Source organism: Motacilla alba, chromosome 13 (assembly GCF_015832195.1).
Source record: "Motacilla alba alba isolate MOTALB_02 chromosome 13, Motacilla_alba_V1.0_pri, whole genome shotgun sequence".
NCBI classification, from domain to species: domain Eukaryota; kingdom Metazoa; phylum Chordata; class Aves; order Passeriformes; family Motacillidae; genus Motacilla; species Motacilla alba.
In genome coordinates this window covers 7298912-7314793 of record NC_052028.1, presented here as the reverse complement: position 1 = coordinate 7314793, position 15882 = coordinate 7298912, and the positions used below count along the sequence as shown (strand labels likewise).

At 51.4% G+C, this 15882-nt stretch overlaps 2 protein-coding genes across 3 annotated transcripts in view; one reads left to right on the top strand and one right to left on the bottom strand.

The window, feature by feature from the left end:
* The window catches only part of SEPTIN8 (septin 8), a 35459-nt gene extending 34945 nt beyond the window's left edge, over nucleotides 1-514 (bottom strand). Inside the window, exon 1 of one of the 2 annotated variants that reach the window (XM_038150064.1) lies at nucleotides 347-514. In XM_038150064.1, the coding sequence (XP_038005992.1) occupies nucleotides 347-376 (30 nt within the window). In that variant the 5' untranslated portion in view covers nucleotides 377-514. The remainder of the gene's footprint in view (nucleotides 1-346) is intronic. The other variant, XM_038150065.1, reaches the window with a different exon arrangement.
* An 11085-nt stretch (nucleotides 515-11599) lies between these two features.
* On the top strand, nucleotides 11600-14893 carry SOWAHA (sosondowah ankyrin repeat domain family member A; the record flags this gene model as incomplete). The annotated part of the gene is made up of 1 exon (XM_038150586.1): nucleotides 11600-14893. A coding segment is annotated over one exon (1524 nt), but the record flags the coding sequence as incomplete, so codon positions are not given.
* Nucleotides 14894-15882: the final 989 nt, after the last annotated feature.

The following is a 15882-nucleotide window of genomic DNA, read 5'->3' as shown; positions in this document are numbered from 1 at the left end:
CACGGGTCCCGGTACCCTCCAGGAGCATCCCGGCCACCCCAGCACGACTCCCCGACCGTGCCGGTGCCGGCACCAGAGGGGCTGCGAGGCCCCGGAGCCCTTCACCCGCCGTTCCCTCCGGCCCCGGCGCGGGCAGGACCTTCCCGCAAGGACCTACCCGCACCCGCCGGGTGAGCACCGGCCCCGGCATCGCCGCGCTCCCTGCCCAGCTCCCCCCACGCCGCCGGCGGGGCAGCGGCCGCGCATCCCCGCGGTGCCCGGGACCCACCACCCGCTGGGCTATTCCCCCGCGCCCGAGCCACAAAGAACCCGCAAGCTGCGCGGCCGGGAGCGGGGCGCTGCTCACCGAGAAGCGCTCCAGGTCGGTGGCGGCCATGGCCGGGCTGGCGCGGCTCCGGCGGCGGGAGCGCTGCTGCCGCTGCCCGCCGCGAGTGGCTGCGGCTGAATGGATCCAATATGGCCACTTCCCGGAGCCGCCCTCCGCCGCCGCAGGCGCCGCCCGCCCGCCGGGCCGGGGAGCCGAGGGGACGGGCACCGCCGGGCCGGGCCGGGGCGGGGCAGCGCCGGGACAGCCTCCTCTCGGCCGGCACAGCCTCCTCTCGACTGGGACAGCCTCCTCTCGGCCGGCACAGCCTCCTCTCAGCGCGGCACCCCCGGCTGTCGAGGGGAGTGGAACCGAGGAACAGCTCCCGGCCCCTGCCGGAGGTCAGGTGCCGGTCTGGGGGCGAGCACATGGCACGGGGGGCCTGGCAGCAGAAGGGACAGTGTGGCTGCGGAAGGGCCGGGAGCATCCTCCGCAGGGGCCGCACACGCCCAGGACGTGGCATTCCGCAGGGCAGCGGTGCCTCTGTGACACGCGGCAGCCACGCCAGAGTGGCAGCACAGCGGGGTTTGAGCCGCGACACGGGGCGCACGGCCATTAACGCTGCCCGCGTTTGTGCCAATTTAAAGCATGCACGGAGAGCTGTGCAGTATTTCTTCGTCGTTCCTTCCCACCTAAGGCACAGAGCCAAGGGCACCGCCAGTCTCTGTAACGCAGACACTGGTATTTCACGAGCTGCTAGCACAGAGCGGGTTCTGTTGCTTTCTGGTGCCCTCTGCTGCAGTGCAGCTTCCCAGGAACTGCTCACCAGAGCCATGTGCGCTCCCGGTGCTGCTGGGGCACTGAACCAGACCTGCACCGCTGATCTCTCTGTTGCCCTGGTTTCGTCTGAGGCTTTCCCCTCCGTCTCTGCTATGTCCTCACCTTTCCTCCTCAGCTTCTCTCTCGGAGCAATCCACTCTTCAGATTTGGAGAGCTGAGTTTGGTCAAAGAGACCAAATACTTCTGCCTACAACACTCTTTGTGACGAGGAGACTCACGAGGATCATTTTGAACCCCCCCCCAAGAAAATAATTCCTTCTACCACTTGTCCCGTTCCACTACAAAAGGGGGACTCGGGGAGGATTCTTTTGATAGATTTCTCGGACGAAAATAAAGCTTAAACCCAGCAATATTATATCTGAGAACCGTTTATTGATACAAAAGGGTGTTTTAACTAAAGGGGGAATAGGAAAACGAGCATAAAGGGGAAAAGATGAGAAGGAAACAGAAGACAGGGAGAGCGTTACCACAAGAACCCCGTCACCTGTCAGCATCAACTCGGCAGGTGGAAGGTGCGTGCTGCAGCCGCGGTGTGTGTGCGTGGCTCCCGTGGCTCCCGAGCAGCAGCAGCAGCAGCAGGCTGCGTGTCCCTGCACCGGCGGGGCACGGGCTGCCGCGGCCCCGGGCGCGCTCCGGAGCGGCTGCAGGCTCCCAGGGCAGGGGCGCGGCTGCGGCGGGGCGCGGGTGGCGGCGACAGGCCGGTCACCACGGGCTGGTGCTGCGGCAGGGTGGCGGGCAGAGCAAGGAAACACAGCGGCGGCGGGGGTCGCGGCTAGGTACGAGCGAGCTCGGCTAGGGGCAGGCTGGGCAGGGTGTAGGCTGGCGGCGGTGCCTGGGCAGCACGGTGGGGCTGCTGTGCCCAGCACGGTGGCGTGGCTGTGCCCAGCACGGTGGCGTGGCTGTGCCCAGCACGGTGGGGCTGCTGTGCCCAGCACGGTGTGGCGGCTGTGCCCAGCACGGTGTGGTGGCGGTGCCCAGCACGGTGGGGCTGCTGTGGCCAGCACGGTGGCGTGGCTGTGCCCAGCACGGTGTGGCGGCTGTGCCCAGCACGGTGTGGTGGCGGTGCCCAGCACGGTGGGGCTGCTGTGGCCAGCACGGTGGGGCGGCTGTGCCCAGCACGGTGGCGTGGCTGTGCCCAGCACGGTGTGGCGGCGGTGCCCAGCACGGTGTGGCGGCTGTGCCCAGCACGGTGGCGTGGCTGTGCCCAGCACGGTGCCCAGCACGGTGGGGCGGCTGTGCCCGGGAGGCACCGTGGGGCTCTTGGCTGCGGCGGCGGCCGCTCCGTCGGGAGGCAGCAGAGCACGAGGTCGTGCCGGTGGTGAGATGATTCACGGCCACGGGGAAGCAGGCAGGGAAGCAGAACCGCAGAGAAGAAAAGGCAGGATGGGGGAGAAAGACCAAGATGACCCTCCAAACGAGCCCCTGATCCCTCCGAGAAACCCAAAGCACAAATGGCTCCTCTGTGTCGCAGTGAGCTGCTTTTATGTGCTAAGGTTCTTCCCACAGCTTGATTTCCCGTGTGTTCTTCGTGGACCTCCAAGCAAGTGAGGGGTCACTCACAGTCTGACCCTGGAGGCTTTCCCTGGCCTGACCGAGGAGAAACCTCCAGGGGACAGGGCTCATACAGGCTGCCCCTATGAGAACAGAATATATGCTGAGGCACACATAAAAATCAGATTGGTCCCTCTCACCACTACACACAGGAGTCAAAGAAAGGCAGAGCGTGCACAAAAGTGGAGCGGTTACTGTGCAAGTTTTGAGGGCTCTGTAGAAATCCCCCAGGACCTTTGGGGACTCACAGAGCCCTCTCTCCTTTGCTCTCAGGCTGCATCTGCTCAGCTGAGCTGCTCAAAGCCCATCCTCAGGGCTGCTTCTCCCTCGGTGCACACAGCAGCCACAGGGCAGCCGCTGAGTCGCTGGGTTACAACAGGTGTCTGTATTTTACATCTCCACCTCTCTGATTTTTCCCAAGCCTCCTTGTGTTCCACCTACACAGTGCTGCAGGAGTTCTGGGAAACACTGTTCACTCCAGAAGGGCACTGTGCTTATGCTGGAGAAATACAGGATATAAACTTAGATGTAGGTAATTGAAGGGGGAGGGCATGGGTTAGAGGCATCAGAGGTTAGGGACAAGGTTGTGTTCTCCCTTTAAGCAATTTCAAGGCATTTTCTGAGATGGTGTAATCCAAATTATTTGCTTTTTGAAATATGATAGATCTAGTGCAGGTCAAAGGAGCTGTTTTTCTCTTTCCTGAGCAGACTGCCTACAACCAAATTAATTCTGCTAATCCATGTCTTAGTTGTGGATAAAGACAGGTTTTAAAAAATGTACTTCTCTAAAAAGGTCATTGCTGAACACCATCTGTTAATTTATGTTCACCAAAAATTACCAAAACCACCCCCAACCTTTTTGCTGTCACAGCCACAGCTCTTAATGCTGCCAGGGACAGCAAAGCTGTCCTGCTGGTCCCTGGCACCTGAAGCCAAGCCTGAGCAGTGTTAGAAGCTAGCTGAACCTTTTACTCATTTACTCTTTGCAAGTGAAATGTTTCTGCAGACCAGACATTCATTTTATCACCTTGTTTCTTTGGCTGATTCCCAGAGGTTCTCCAGTTCTCCCTGGCTCCCTCAGCAAAAATGTGGAAGCTAAAATCTGGTATTTCTGGTGTACAGTTAATACAGAAGCAGAGTTGACTTTCCAGTCTGCTTTCATATATCACAAAGAAGTAAAAATAAACAGATAAAAAGATCTGAAAGTTTTTGTTTGTTTCTTTTACTTTACAATCAGCTTTGTGAGTCCTTATTTAAGACAATGTAAAACTCTTGCTTAACACATGCCTGAAATGCCATAATACCAGGTACTTTTGGAGAGGCAATTGACTTTGACTCAGTAAAACCTCTATTCTGTTACAATAAAGTGTACAGCATAACAAGACAAGGCTCACCAAAGCTGATTCCTGTCAGGAAAATTAATCTACAAACACCAGAAGTTTATGTCCAAAAAGGAGACAGAGGAGTCCTGTAACTTTATTCGAAAAAAGAGAGAGACCATGGGGCATTTCCCCTGGGGTCTCTCAAAATTTTTAGAGCATGCAGCCTCCTTTTTATCCCAATTTCCCAGCCACATTTCCCTCTCTCTTTCCCCATTGGCTGAGGCACTTGAGAGGTGCAAATTTCCCAAAATGCCTGATACCCCCTTCTAATGTGTACCCCCCTGTTTTTCTTTTTCCTTGTGTCTCCGTTCTTTAACTCCAGAGATTTAGCACAGTCTTGAGTGAGTAACAGTCTGTGGCAATTAGTGGAATTCCTGTGGAATTTATGGTTCCCCCATTGCTTCTCTCACCTCTCTGTATCTGGCCTTGAGTACCATCAGGCCCGCAGCTGGTTTGTAACCTCCTTCTCGTTCATTCATTGCCAAACAGTCGCTGGTTTCTGTGAGCTGCAGGTCAGCACAAAGGAAATTTTGAGACATTGCAGCAGATCAAGAGCCAGCACTGCTGCCTCTTGCCTCTGAGCTGTGCTGCTCGGACCTCCTGGAGCTGGAGTCCTCTGTCCCTTTGTCCAGCAGCACTGCCACCAGCCTGGGGCAGATCTCTGTGACAGCAGAGCACTGTTCAAAAGCTCACAGTTATTTTCAATCACCTTGTTATTTCAAAAAGCCCACTGTTTCTAATGCCAAATCAAGAGAAACCTGCTGTTTTCAAAAGGTTCAGTTGCATAAAAACTGCTTCAAGAGAAGTGACTTGGATTTGGTGACTCCTTTAATTGCTAATTGTTATGCAAATGATTCCTAATAGCTCCGTAATTAAATTTATATTATAGTGCTGAATGCTCCTGCAAGGACTTTAAATTTCATGGAATATTTGTACCTGCTAAAACCACAGGGAATTTAAGACGAGCTATGTGTTTTTTACAGGTGAAGACCTGGGGCAGAGAGCACAAAGGACTGGAGAGGCACAAATGTGTCCCTGGAATCTCTTTGTCCTGGGGACAGGGGGGAAATGCCCCTCTCTGCATGGATGGTGGCACTGCAGCAGCACGGTCCTGATGGCTGGGGAGATCAGCAGGAGGTGCTTTACTTCTTCACATTGTGAGCACAGGTATAAGCAATGAAAGTGGAGAGAAATAAACGCTATCACACAGCCTCTTTGGCTTCCCAGGCAGGCACAAAGAGCAAGAGATCATCCCACCTGCCACATGAGTACAGAAACAAGACCAAGGCCTTTTGAAGATGGCTCCAACTTTTCAGGGCTAAATAAAATCCTTGATTTTTAAATCCAGGTGGTGCAGATAAACAGATCTCCTTCAGGGTTTTCAACTCAGGCCAGACAAAGCAGCTTTTGGATAACTATTCATTTCTCACTGTGTGTCCTGGGGATTACTAGAAATCAAATGGTTTATAGCTACTCTTTTAGCATCAACACCACCAAGCACTTCATTAAACTTTCATTGGTTATATCAACAATATATGGAGCTTATAAGGCATTTCTCCAGAAGTGCTATCTTTCTAAGCTGGACATCAATAGGAGCTGTAGGTCTATTTCTGTACAGAAAGAGACCCCAAATTTCCCTGCCACCTAATGCTGAAGTGCTGCAGAGGGTAGATTTAGATTAGCTGTTAGAAGAAAACTCATTCCTGTGAGGGTGGTGAGGCCCTGGCACAGATTGCCCAGAGAAGCTGTGGCTGCCCAATCCCTGGAAGTGTTCAAGGCCAGGCTGGATGGGGCTTGGAGCAGCCTGGGATAGTGGAAGGTGTCCCTGCCATGGCAGGGAGGCTGGGAGCCTTAAGGTCCCTTCCAACCCAAATGATTCTGTGAGTTGATGATTCTTTTACCACACTGAACCTCACACCAGGTTTGCATTATCCTGCTAAAATCCCATCGAGTTCACAGGCATCATCTGAAAACCAGAGGATGCTTGGGATGAATCCTTGCCTCATCTGTGTGAACAAGCAGTATTTAATAAATACAGACTCTGAGATACACAGAAAACTGTTTGAACGGTTGCTCTTAGGAAACCTTCTGAACTGGTTACTGAGGACCTTGAGTTAGAGCTGAATCCTTCTCATTTATGAGAAAATGCCTTTTATCTGTAAATAATCTCCACTCCCCTTCCCCCCCTTCCATCCCCCCCCTTCACAGACTTTTGCTCAATTGTTTATCTGGGGAAGATTACTGCATTTCTCCATGGAACAAAGGAAGAGCTATTTTCCCTCACAATGTGCCGTCTTTGTTTCACATGAATATATTAACAAGAAAAGTAGGAAATCATTGGCTTTGTAATCCTATTTATTCTGGCAACCCTGATTTCATTTTGGAGGAAAATAAGTTTTCCTTGAGGTAGAAGTCCCATCTGTAGTCATTAGCAGCTAAGCTTTGCCTTTCTACAAAGCAGCAGCATCCTGTCTGACTGGGACTATCCTTCACATTCCCTTTTCTTCCCCTTTTGCTTCCAGCCTGGCATCTCATTTTCCCTGTGGCTCTGAGAATGTGATGTGGGACAGAGTGAGACCTAGGGTACCACTTCCTTCAGTTTTGGGCAGTAGAAACTTCTTTGCTTTGACTAGATCCTGTGCTTGATCTCCCACTTTATTTCCTGGTTTTGTGTGGTGTGGATAATTGCAGTCCTATAACCTTCACCTTCCTCCTCTAAGGGGGTGGGAAAGCTCCCAGGTTCACTGGGCAGTTTACTTCACTGTAATAATGGTAATTTGAATTTGGGAAACTTCTTCACAGAAAGGTAACTAACTCTCATCAGTCACATGGTTATAGAGGCCAGCTGTCTACAGCCTATGATGCAGGAATAACAAACTGCAATATTTGTGTATAAAAAAGTAGTAGTAAATTAATCTAATAATGGGCTTCTGTGTATTGCTTTTGTCTCAGCCAATAAATGAAAAATATCAAGACAGTTTGCTTGAGATCTCCTACAAAGCAGCCCACAGTATTCTGTAAATAGCCCAAGAAGATATACTTGCCTTGTGGGTTTTTGGTGACAGAGGCAAAACTTCTCATGTTTTTAAGGCTGGAAATTTTGGATGACTGATGAATATAACACCCATAATGTTCCAGGATTTTATTATCTGTATTAATAAAATTCACTCAAAGGGTTTAATTTCTGCTCCACAGTCTGATCAGTGTGACCAGCACTCAGCAGGCTAAGAGGAGCTCATTGGGAGCTGGATCTGGTACTTGGCACTCATCCTGAATGGTGGGCAACCAAAAGGCACCAACAGATAAAGGGAAAGACTGGCAAACAGGATGTGTGTGGTCTGAACTGGTAGGGGTGATTAGCCAGAAGTGTTGTTTCCTTCTTTATTACAAATAATATAGGAGGTTGATGTGTTAGGTTACTAAAACCCACTGACAGATTGTGAAAAAGAGCACAGCCACATTAATGTGTCAGGTTACTAAAAATGTGTTAATGTGCTAGGTTACTGGAACCCACTGACAGATTGTGAAAAGGAGCACAACCACATTGCATGGGCTGCCCATGCAGAGAGCGTGTGTGGAACAGGTGGCTGCAGGCATTGCCTGGGCAAAGAGGTCATTGTGCCAGGGCAGTTAAACCAGAGCAACCAGTTCAGACTTGCTTGGCACGAGGTGCATACGTAAACATCCTGTCTCCTCTTCTGTGGCCTCCCGGCTATGTGTTCTTCTGCTCTGCAGCAATGGGGAATGCTAGGATCTGCAGAGGGGAACGGTCTCAGGAACTCCCCTTTTTTTGGACCTTGACCCGTTGCAAGTGCTCAGAGAGGCTTGGCTGTGTGGGTGTGGAGCAGTGAGGTGTCCTGGGAGCCTGGTGCTGGGACATCCCTCTGCAGGAATGGTGCTGTGTTGTAGTGTGTTTTCTTTAGTTTTATTAGTATGTTTACTGTTGATTTATGATTCTGTAATTCCCTTATGCTGTTCTCTCCCTGCCTTTAGAGTGGCACAGGTTTCTTTTTTTGTATCTTATGTTTCTAAAACTAGACTTGTTCCCTCATTGTTATTTAGTTTAGTTAAGTGTTGGTTTTCTGTTTGTTATCTAGCTGCTCCCTGCCAAGTTTAAACCCCCTCCCCTTCCCAGTTGTTAACTTCTCCTATCCATACCCTTTCCCCAGAACTTTCTTTCTCCTCCTTCCATTAAATGCCAATCTCTCCTCGATCCTCCCTTCTCCCTAGAAACTTCCCTGTCAGTTTTGTATTCTTTCAAACCCCATTAGTTCACTGAAGCTGTTCTCCCTTGAAATTCTTCATGGGTTTATACATTGTATTCCTACCTTGTATTTTACCTCCAGTTCTCCTGATTAATTGAAGAGTGTATCCTCCCCTGAGACCTCCCCACGTTTCTAAGCTATTGTTTGCCCTGAGTTCGGGGTCCTGGGACCCTGGTGAGGGGGAGTTTTACCATCAAATAAAGTCACCCCAGTTCTACCCCGGGACCCGTGATGCTGCTCTTTTGTTTCCGCGCTGCGCCTCCGCTGGCAGCTGGGACCCAGCGGAGCCCGAAGAGAGGAGGCTCTGTCGCGCCCCCTGTCACCATCTAGCCGGGACATGCGACAGTGCTGGGGATAACACAGGTGGGATGTGACAGCAGCCCTGTGGGTCTCCAAGGATACGGGGGGGCAGGGGTGTGATGCTGTGCACACAGGGACGGAGCAGTGAGCTTGAGATTCTCCTCTCTCCCTCCACCCCCGTGCTTGAACCAATTCAAGCAACTGAAACAACTTCTCCCTTTAACATTTGTAACATGAGAAAATGGTTTTTATAAGAGCTTGTTCTTCTGAATCATTTTCCCTCCTCCTCGCTCTCATTTGCAGATATGAACTATAATCCTAGGGTACAGCTGAAAGTTTGCAATGCAAAAATCACAGACTGCTGAGATTTTCTTATGCCTGCAAGGGATTCAGTAAGGATCTGAACAGTGAAAACAAGGCACAGCAATTAGTATTTGGATGCAGGGTCATTTTTAGCTCTCTACATAGGGCAGGCAATGCCATGAGCTATAGAGCTTTGCAGAGCACTGCTCAAGTGGCTGCCTCAGCAAGGACAAGGCTGCTGCTCAGGCCATGTGAAAAGACAGTAATGGGAGGTGTGCAATTCACATAGAAACACAGAACTAATGCAAGATTACACACTGTTATTATGTGAAAGAGCATTAGAGCAGCAAAATTATTTTGAGGAACTGGTTCAGTGCCAGCTCGTTAGCAAAACATGAAATAGTTTTACAGACATTTGCACAAAGATGGAGACGAGGGGAAAGAATGCCAAATGCAGTCTGTGGGAAAAGGCCCTCCTACCCTCAGTAAAGGTAAAAAAGAGGCAGAAGGGAAGTCAGCATCAGCAAGGAGGACACACGTCACATTGCCTTCAAAATGGAGACTTTGACACAGACTGATCAGAGAATCATTAAAGTTGGAAAAGACCTCTAAGATCATCAAGTCCAGTCTTTGACTAAACACCACCTTGTCTACTAAACCATAACACTAACTGCTATGTCCAGTCATTCCTTGAACACTTCAGGGATGGACACCCCACCACCTCCCTGGACAGACCATTCCAGAGTTTGAAATCTTTACTGTAAAGAAATTCCTTCTGATGCCCAACCTGAACCTCCCCTGGTGCAGCTTAAGGCCATTTCCTCTTGTCCTGTCACTGCTGCTTGGGAGAAAAGGCCAAACGCCACCTTTGTACAGCCTCCTTTCAGGTACTCGTAGAGTCATAAGGTCTCCCCAGGCTAAAAACCTCCAGCAGCTCGATGTCCTTCCTGAATCGAAGGACATTGTTCACCTGGACACAGCACTCGAGGTGTGGCCTCACCAGTGCTGGGCACCTGCCTTGGTACCAGAGTGCCAGACCGGTCCTTGTCCTGCTGGCCACACTATTGCTGATACGGACCAGGAGACCTTTGGCCTTCTTGCCCACCTGGGCTCAGCCACTGTCAGCCAGCACCTCCAGGTTCTCCTGGGAAAGCCTGGGAGGCTTTCCAGCCACTCTGCCCCCGCCTGTAGCTCTGCAGGGGCTGAAGTGCAGGACCTGTCATTTCACCTTGTCGACCCTCACACCGTTTGCCTCAGCCCATTGATCCAGCCTGTCCAGACCCCTCTGCAGAGCCTTGTTACCCTCCAGCACATCAACACCGCCACCCAGCCTGGTGTCATCTGTGAGCTTACTGAGGGTGTTCTCCAGCCCCCGTCCAGATGATTAATGAAGATATTAAACAGACTGATACTGAGCCCTGGGGAGCCCCACTAGTGACCAGTCACCAGCTGAATGTGGCACCGTTCACCACCACTCTCTGGGCTCAGCCATCCAGGCTGTTTTTAACCCTTTAAAGAGTGGGCTCCAAGCCACAGGCTGCCAGCATCTCCAGAAGAATGTTGTGGGGGACAGTATTGAAGGCTTTGCTGAAGTCCAGGTAGACTACATGCACAGACTTCTCTACAAGGCAGGTCACTTGGTTATAAAAGGATATTCCATTTAATTAAGTTTTTAGACTGAAAACAACTCCAGATTGATTTGCATTTTTTTACCCATTCTCATACAGTTACTTTTATCTGTCTTCAAACCACGCTGACTGTTCATTCTGTTCTCAGTTTCTCTAGCTTTTCTCCTAGACAAACTGCTCAGGCATCGATTTAATGATCTTAACTGCAGCATTCAGAGGAGAAAACAAGTTGCAGGCTGAACATCCCTCCAAGAGGTCCTCAGTCCTCCTACTCTGCCTGGAGAAAAGCATTTTTTCTGGGATTTATTTTCTCCTTTAGAGCAGAGAACAGTAATGTTAAATACTTAGGCACAAGTAAGTGGTAAGACAGCAGAGACAGCTTCTCTATAAAAAGAGAAGCTCTCTCTTTTGGTGGACATGAACAGCAGCAGCCATGCTGTAAATAATTCATTGTTTAAATAGACACATACATCCACATTGTAGATGCAACACAGGTAAAAGACACAGATAATAATATATTATTATGTATGTGCATATGATAATATATAGTACCACACAGAGGTGAGTATATTTCAAGACTGACCCATCCACCCGTCTTCTGGCTAATTTTGAGGCATCAGCCTCTTGCCCAGTAGGATCACAGGTCCCACAGAACACCTGAGGCTTTTCCAGCGATGGAGACCAAACTCTGCAGAGTGATTTCTACCCAATGCTGCTCCACTTATCTGCTAGTGAAAAAAATCAAAAACCAAACCAACCAAACAAAAAACCTCAAACAAAAAAAAAATCGTTTTAAGAAGCTGGAAGACGAGTAAATGGATGAAACGTTGGGTCCTGCCCGAGGTGCCTCCGATACCGTCGTGCCCGCACCGACTCTCAGGTCGGGATCGGGGCCGGATCTGCGCCCCCGCCGCCCGCCCGTCCCCGCGCGGTGCCGCCGCTCCCGCCGCCCGGCCGGGCCCTGCCGGCAGCGCCGCCCCGCGGGCGGGGCGGGACCGGGGCCGGGGCCGGGGCCGGGGCCGGGGCGCTGCGCTCCGTGTGCGGGGCGGGGCGGGCGGCCGGAGCGGCTCCGTGGGAGCGGCCGCGGGACGCGCTGCCCGCAGCAGGTGCCGCCGGCCCGCGAGCCCGGCCACCCCCGCGGGCTCCCGGCATCCTACACCGCGCGGAGGCGGATCCGCCAGCACCACCTGTGGCGGCGGGATGGCGGAGCTCGACATCAGCGCGGAGGCAGTGATGGGCTTCCTGAGGGAGCGCGGCGGGCGGGTGCGCAACACCGAGCTGGTGAGCGCCTTCCGGCCGCTGCTGGAGGCCGCCGGGGCCGGGGCCGGGGCCGGGGAGGCGGAGGGGCGGGCGGCGCGGCGGGAGCGGTTCAAGGCGGCGGTGAACGCCGTGGCCACGGTGAAGGAGATCGACGGCGTCAAGTTCGTGGTGCTGAAGCGGCAGCTCCGCGCTGCCCCGCCGGCGGGGGGCGATGCCGGCGCCCCTGCCGCGGTTCCCGTTCCCGACCCGGTTCCCGTCCCCGACCCGGACCCCGCCGGGACGCCCCCCGAGGAGCCGCCGGGGCCGCGGGCCGTGGCCGAGCTGCGGGGCCTGTTCCAGGGCGGCGGCGGCGGCGTGCCCCTGCCCGGGGGCGCGGCGGGGGCCCGGCGGGAGCCGCCGCCCAAGCCCTGCATGCTGCCCGTGCGCTGCGTGCCGGCCCCCGCCGCCCCGGCGCCGCCCGAGCAGGCGGCCAGCCCGCTGTCCCCGCCGCCGCTGGACGACGAGGCCGGGTCCCGCTCGCCCGGGCTGCGGAGGGGGCCCAAGAACCACCGGGCCAGCGAGGAGACGGTGGTGCCCCTGGAGCAGGCGGAGCACCAGTGGCTGGTGCTGGCGGCCGACGGGCAGTGGACGCAGCAGCTCCACGGGCTGCTGCTGGGCGACGCCAGCCTGGCGGCTCGCAGGGACTTCATCTCCGGCTTCACCGCCCTGCACTGGGCCGCCAAGAGCGGCAACTGCGACATGGTGACCAACATCATCCGAGCGGCCGAGAAGGGCGGGTCCCGCGTCAATGTGGATGCCAGGTCGCATGGTGGCTACACGGCGCTGCACCTGGCTGCTATACACGGCCAGGAGAAGATCATCACCATGCTCGTCTACAGCTACCACGCCAAGATTGACCTGAGGGACTACAGTGGGAAGAAGCCGCACCAGTACTTAAAGGAAGGGACATCCCTTACAATTAGGCGTTTGCTGGGGGACCCCAGCCTTTCCCAAAACATGGAACACTCTGTGCCCATCAAGAAGTCTACAAAGCTTGCAGCTTCAATCTTGAGCTCCACTAGCACTTTCCTGGGAGTCATATCTGATGACATGGCTTTCTATGATCTCACCAAGGGTTTAAGGAAGCCCTCAACTTTAAACAAGCTTCTGACTGCCACTACGGGCCCGAGGAGGAAGCCAAAGATCAGAGGGGGCTTCCCTTCATATTCCTCGCTCTCTGAGGTAGCGGAGGAGGAGGAAGAGGTTGTCGTGAAACGCAGACCCGTTTCTGAGCTGTTCTTTGGCCACTAGCCTCTGCCTTACTGTGGTCAAAACGGTTTAATAGCACGGCTGCTGTCTCAGCTTTCTCTTGCAGAAGCAGTTTGGATTTTTTCTCTCTGTGTCTGTCTTTTTGGATTTTTAACTGAATCAGTGACAGGGTCTACATCCAAAGCCCACAGCATGAAACCCAGCCCCAGGTGCCTGTGGAAAGGGAGCTGCCAGGAAGTGCTATCCATGCTGTATGACCATCGTGCTGATCTGTTGGTGGAGACCACAAACTTTATACTTAACGGTTGAAAAACTAAAACAGCTTATGTATGTGTGGACAGGTCAAAATGCCTGAGGTACAGCCTTCCTGATCTGTGTTCTTCAGCTGGAGAGCAGAAGCAAGATGAAGGATTGCATATTTTACACTGTGAACAGCAAGCTGGTAGCTGGCTACTTTAACAAGGCTTGTTATCTAACAGGATTAAATTATGAGAAGAAAGATGCATAGTTTTCTATGATGTTTCTGATTATTTTGGTAGTAGAAGGATATTTCTATTTACAAAAATTGTATACTTTTTCAAAACAAAGTTTCTCACTTTGAGAGCTTCTCACTCAGTATTTCACATCAGAAATACTAACATGACAATCTCAATTGTTGCCTGATGCATTTTATTAGATAAATTACTTAAAAAGATAGACCCTGACCTTCAGCACTCACGTCACCATGACTTGTCTACCTCAGTTTGAAATCTTGGCTTGTGGTTTAAGATTTTCTCTCTTCCTGAAAGACTTTTTGACCAGGTGGTACTTACCACATATCTTCATGATACTGTGAACATTTAAACTTCACTGTTGTTCAATCAACTTAAGCTGAATAAAGAACCTTATTGATAGTGAAAAATTGAACTGAAAAACTAGGAATTGGATCTGTCAGAGTTTCTGAGTAGCTAACTGGAAACAAAGTTAGGCATGTATCTCTCATTCTTTTTGTTTAAAACTTGGCCCATTTGGACCTATTTAAAATAAATATTTATAAACACGGGGCTTTATGTAATGTTAGGTGTTTCATGATAGAACCTCTGCATGACCTCTTGAAGCAGTGTTTATCTTAACACCCTGAATCATTGACCTAAAATGAATTCTTGTTCTTCTTTTAAATGATAAACATAATTGTTCTATATATAGAACTACACATAGCTCAAAAAGCATGCTAACTGCATGTTAGGTTTGCAGTAAGATTATTATTATTATAATTACTGCTTGGTTAAAATTAATGCCAAGAGGCAGAGCTGTGAACAGAATCTGACTTCTGGAGCAAGTCTGCTAAACCAGCACGTTTTCTCTAAAACTGTGATAGAAACCTGTATCATTGAGAGGTGCTGAAGGTGAGAGCAATGCTGCACTGGCTCTCTTTGGCTTTCTGCATTGAAACACCAGTTTGCATGCTTTGCCTTTCTTTCCAGGTCAGTGACTTCAGGAATGTTTTGGTTTCTTCTGTACTTGTAATTGGTTCTAATTGGCTTGTCCTAAACACTCACGAGGAATGCTGTAGGACCGAAGATGGAGGCACTTCCTTCTTTACTTCAAAACACTCTCCCTGAAGTTCCTGGAGTTGGGACATTCGTTGGGACTGTGATCAGAGGTTGCAGCCAGCTCTGAGGCACCTGTTCTAGGAAGAGCCTGGATTATTCTGCACCGGTCTGCTTCTGGATTGAACTAATTAAGTTGTTAAGCAGAGGTTAATGATCAAGCACCTCATGACTTCTATATCTGGAGTAGGGTTTAAAAAAATAAAATCCAATTTGCTCTCTAGCAGTTGGTGTAACCATTGACCAGCGTGGTCCTTTGAAGCTGTGATCTGTGCTGCACTCTGCCAGCTTGCAGAGTTCTGGGAAAAACAGGGCTCTGTTCTAAAGAGTCTTTCCAAGTGTACAGACATAGAACTTTTTTTTTCTTCTCCCCTGAAACCACAGAAGTGTGTGTGTGCATTCAAGTTACCTCTGAGGCACTGACACTGCCTGGTGAAAGCGTTCTGTTTCTGTGGGAATTGCAAACACTCCAGTTTGGCTTGGCCTTATTGAGAAGTTTGTTCAATAATTATGAGTATAGGCTTGATACCTGTTCAGACAACATTGCTGAACTTTAGTGCTCATTCAGAGTCAAGCCTGCATGAGCCAGAGGCAGGGTTCAAGGATGGAGTGTTTTGTGTTTAAAAACCCCACTGACTAATCTGGAGAGCATGGCTGTGATTTCACCCTGGGAAAGTAGGGAGAAGGTTTCATTGCTTCGCTCTTGTTTTGTCAAAGAAGTCACACCTGATATAAGACTTCATTGCAACATGTATCACCAAGAAAATTCTGCATTACTCCTTCCTCGGAGGCATCCAAGCCATGAGCTGGTGTGATAGAAAATGGCCAGCAGTGAGAGCCCTCTTCCAGCATTCCCCAGGGAGTGCTGGAGGCTTGGCAGGAGGCTGGTGTCACAGAGGTGCTCACAAGGCCAGGTGCTGTGGGTGGGGTAGGCCGGGCCAGGCTCTGCCAGCAAGTTTGTGCAGTGACTCAGCTCATTCCTCCTCCTTGTTGAGCTGATGAAGGAAAGGATGGTATTTCGGGAGGCTGGGATGAGTACACGAAGTGCAGTTCAAATTCAGGTGCAGACGAGTACTGAGAGCATTGAGAACACACTGCTCTCATCTTACAGGTATGTGTAGTGCCTTCAGTTTGAAGTAAAACCAGTCCATCAGCCTGGCTGTGTTTTGGGTTCCAATGTCATCCTTCAAACTGTGGGAAGGGACACTGTAC